General features: G+C 42.9%; 1 protein-coding gene across 1 annotated transcript; it reads left to right on the forward strand.

The window, feature by feature from the left end:
- The first annotated feature begins 2544 nt into the window (after window positions 1-2544).
- LOC149258505 (uncharacterized) lies at window positions 2545-3186 on the forward strand. Its single transcript, XM_089420389.1, has one exon. It carries the CDS (start codon window positions 2545-2547, stop codon window positions 3184-3186), a length of 642 nt encoding a protein of 213 aa, XP_089276515.1.
- The last annotated feature ends 381 nt before the right edge of the window (window positions 3187-3567 follow it).

The following is a 3567-nucleotide window of genomic DNA, read 5'->3' on the forward strand; positions in this document are numbered from 1 at the left end:
CAAAAATATGACAAGAATATGAATTTCATATTGTCTCAAAACAAAGGACTGTGACAGTATTAGAAGAAAAACCATTAGAGCAAGGACTATGACAGTCTTAGAAGAAAAACCATTATTTTCTCTACTCGAAATATTCATGATTTTCGTTGTCTTTCAAAAGCTTAATTAGTAGTAGGGTTTATCATTGTAGAGAGGTAGGATTTGAAACATACTTGGTTTAACCTTGAAGCCTTAGCAATTGAAAAGTTGACCTTGAAACCATTACTTTGTATCTTTGTCACTCTTAAAATAATAACAATTTAGTTCAGTTTGTTTACATGTAGCTTTTCTAACATAAGAACTAAAATTTCAAATAGTTTCTTTGTAGCTTTGTATCACAAAAATAAATGCTCCATGTGGTTCGAATTGAGGTCATACATTTCCACAGATACCCTCGATGCCAATGTTAAGTATTCTCTACACAGAATTTGCTTGTGGTTTTGAACAACTTCAAAAGAGATACTCTCACTTTATTTTGAACATTTCCATTCAAGTATTGTCTTAACGTGGCTACCACCTTATCACTTACTTGAATTTTGGTAAATTTACTCGATCCTCATATTATAGAAAACATGCAAGGGTTGAATGGTTTAAGTGAATCTAAGTATAACTAAGCAACATTTAAACATTTTTAATGGCAGTCACATTTTGTGTGAATTCAACCATAAGTATTGTTTGGTCAATTCAATGTCCTTGAATTGGAAATCATAAATTGTTAGCCAAGGTGCATAGATTGATGAAGTATAGGTGCACAATATGTGCTTAGAAGTTATTCACTAGGTCATTATGTATTTGTCAAGATCTAAACTTAAGATGGGGCGATGTTTGTCAATTGTATTAGTGTTGTAATTCTTAGGGATGTTGATTAAGTTTCCTAGGAATTAATCTCTATCCAATTAGTTTGTAGATGATGTGAGGGTGATTTTACTTATGTTAGATTGTTGGGATTTTTTATCTTAAATCTCTTTGCTACAGCTCCTAATTCTCTAAGTGCAAAAAGAAACATATTCTATCAGCTATGAAGGAATATTGTTGAACTCAATTGTTTTAGGAGAGGTCTTCTCGCTTGTTCAATTTCTACTCAAACAAAGTAATCCAAGCAACATCTATGAATTGAACACACTTCAATTATGTTGGATAATAAGCAAAGGAAATAAATGTGCAGTACCAGGTATAAATCAAATTAGATAACAGTCTAAGCTAGGTATAAAGCAAATTAAAGTTCTTATGCATATAACAATTCGAGAGGTTTGACCTTTATAAGGTATGCATCACATCATAATGTTTTTTAACCATAGTAACTTATTATTTAAAATATATGAGGGGATATTACATCTTCCCCCTCTCAGAAAAAACACTGTCCCAATGTTTTCACATCTTCAGAACGAATTTGGGTATGCTTCTCTCATGAACTTTTCATCCTCCCAAGTGGACTCATCTAGGGAAAAGTGCTTCAACTGCACCTTATCTTGGGTGATAACTCACCTCTACAATATTACTTCTCTCTGATTGAATATACACTAGGGCTCGACCAGAAACTCGTTGTTCAATTCGAACTACAACGACAATTGCAATTTTACCAGTTAGTTTTTTTTTTTTTTGCGGATGACGACGGAGAAACGATGAAAGGAATGGGGCTAGGGTTTCAACCGAAACCTGCAGACTGCTCCACGCCTACAGCCGCCTGACTATGTTGCTACACTCTCCGCCCTCCCGTACTCCAGCCTCGTTTACTCTCACACTGCTCCCGTTTGTCGCCATCACGATCACTCCTCCTTTCTTACAGCTTGGATTTTTACCCTTACCCTCCTCCTCGACAAACCCTCGCCTGTTACCCGGTCACTACAACGACAGGAGACTTTGGTTTCTGAAGGTAGCTGGTGCAGAAATATAGCAACGGTTATGGAGGACCTAGTCGACTACTCGGAAGACCCACTAGCGGGTACCTCCATCTGGACTTCTCCCCAGGTTAACCCGACAAGCAGTTTCCATTATGGCTATGAATTCATTGACATTGTTGCCTCGCTTCCCTTGATCTCAGGGCCCTCGTGCTCGATGGCTACACTCTCAGAGGCCTCCCCCTCCATTCCTGACCTCACAGCCCAGCCATTGTCCCCTTCTACCCTAAATTTCATGGATCAAACCCTAGATCCCAGTCTGGGCATCTCCTCTGAGGGTATCTCATCTTTCCCTTCCTCCGCCGGCTCCCGCGTCCTCTCTGCAATGACCAACAGTGATCCTGCCGCCTCTGATTTAGGGCTGCCTGTGTCGGCCTCATCAGCCCCCCCTTCTGGCAATATCACTGAAATCCCACCCATCTCGGGGGTTTTTCCCACTAATCCTCCCTTGGGCGACCCTGCACCTGAGACTAACCCTTCCTGAGAAACCCATCAGAACCCCATACCGGATGAAGGAACCCGGAAAGTAAAGAAGCAAAGGGTCCTAAGACCAAAAGCTTTGGAGGTTTTCCTGAGTTTGGGTGAGGATTTCCAGTGGAGTGAGGCGATGGACACAGCTGAGCGAGTACTGGTTGGAAGAGTCAGGGGCCATTTTTACAGTGCTACCAGATTGAAGCAGTGGGCCACAGAGGTTTGGGGGCATCATCTAGCCGAACCACTAGTGGTTCAGACTTTTGTTAAAGGATGGTTCGCACTTCATTTTGTCAGGGCAGAGCATACCAACTGGGTTCTTTCAGCGGTTTGGCATATTGAGCAAGCCCCAGTCCTCCTTCGGAGATGGACACCACTTTTCGACCCAGAAAGAGAACAGCTTGGCGCTAGCCCTCTCTGGGTTAGACTACCCAGCCTGCCTCTTCAGTTTTGGTCAGAAGACATCTTTAGGCATATCGGGAACTCTCTGGGCACCTATCTGGAATATGACAAGACCTACCTCTCGACAGGAAGAATGGCGTATGCAAGAATTCTGGTACACATTGACACCAGTGATGGGCTTCAAGAATATATCACAATCCAATGGAGGAACTTCTCTCGAAGGCAGAACCTAGACTATGAAGGGGTTCCATTCAGATGTAGGAGATGCCATAAGGTTGGGCATCTCTTCAAGGACTGCCCTCTCAACAAAAACAAGGATAGGGGAGAAGCTGGGAGGAAAATTCCCCCGAAGACAGACCAGGATCAGGGGGAGTAGCCCCATAACAAGGATGACGGGATTCAAAGTGAACCACCTCAATCAGACATGTCTCTCTCGCAGGGGACCCTGAAGAAATGTGGTAGGCCTCCGCTTCGACCTCCCTCCCCTCCTCTCACCAGGGCAAGAGCAGCTGCTGGGTCGGTGGTTTCTTCGGGTAAGCGACCAATCTCTCCTACTCCCTCTTGTAATCATGATATTGATGGATTAAATGAATTTCCAGTAGATTTTTCTTTAAAATAATTTGTAAACCCTCCCTCTCAATCCCCTCTGGTCGTCCCCTCTCCCTCATCATTTCTCGCCTCCTCTGAAGCCATCCCAACACCCCTTCCCCCCCCCCCCCGCGAATTCATTCTTATTCCTGTAGTAGGTCCTCCTTCC

The sequence above is a fragment of the Pinus tabuliformis genome, chromosome 6 (genome assembly GCF_031772625.1).
Source record: "Pinus tabuliformis cultivar Carrire ecotype Pingquan chromosome 6, CPIR1, whole genome shotgun sequence".
In the NCBI taxonomy this organism is placed as follows: domain Eukaryota; kingdom Viridiplantae; phylum Streptophyta; class Pinopsida; order Pinales; family Pinaceae; genus Pinus; species Pinus tabuliformis.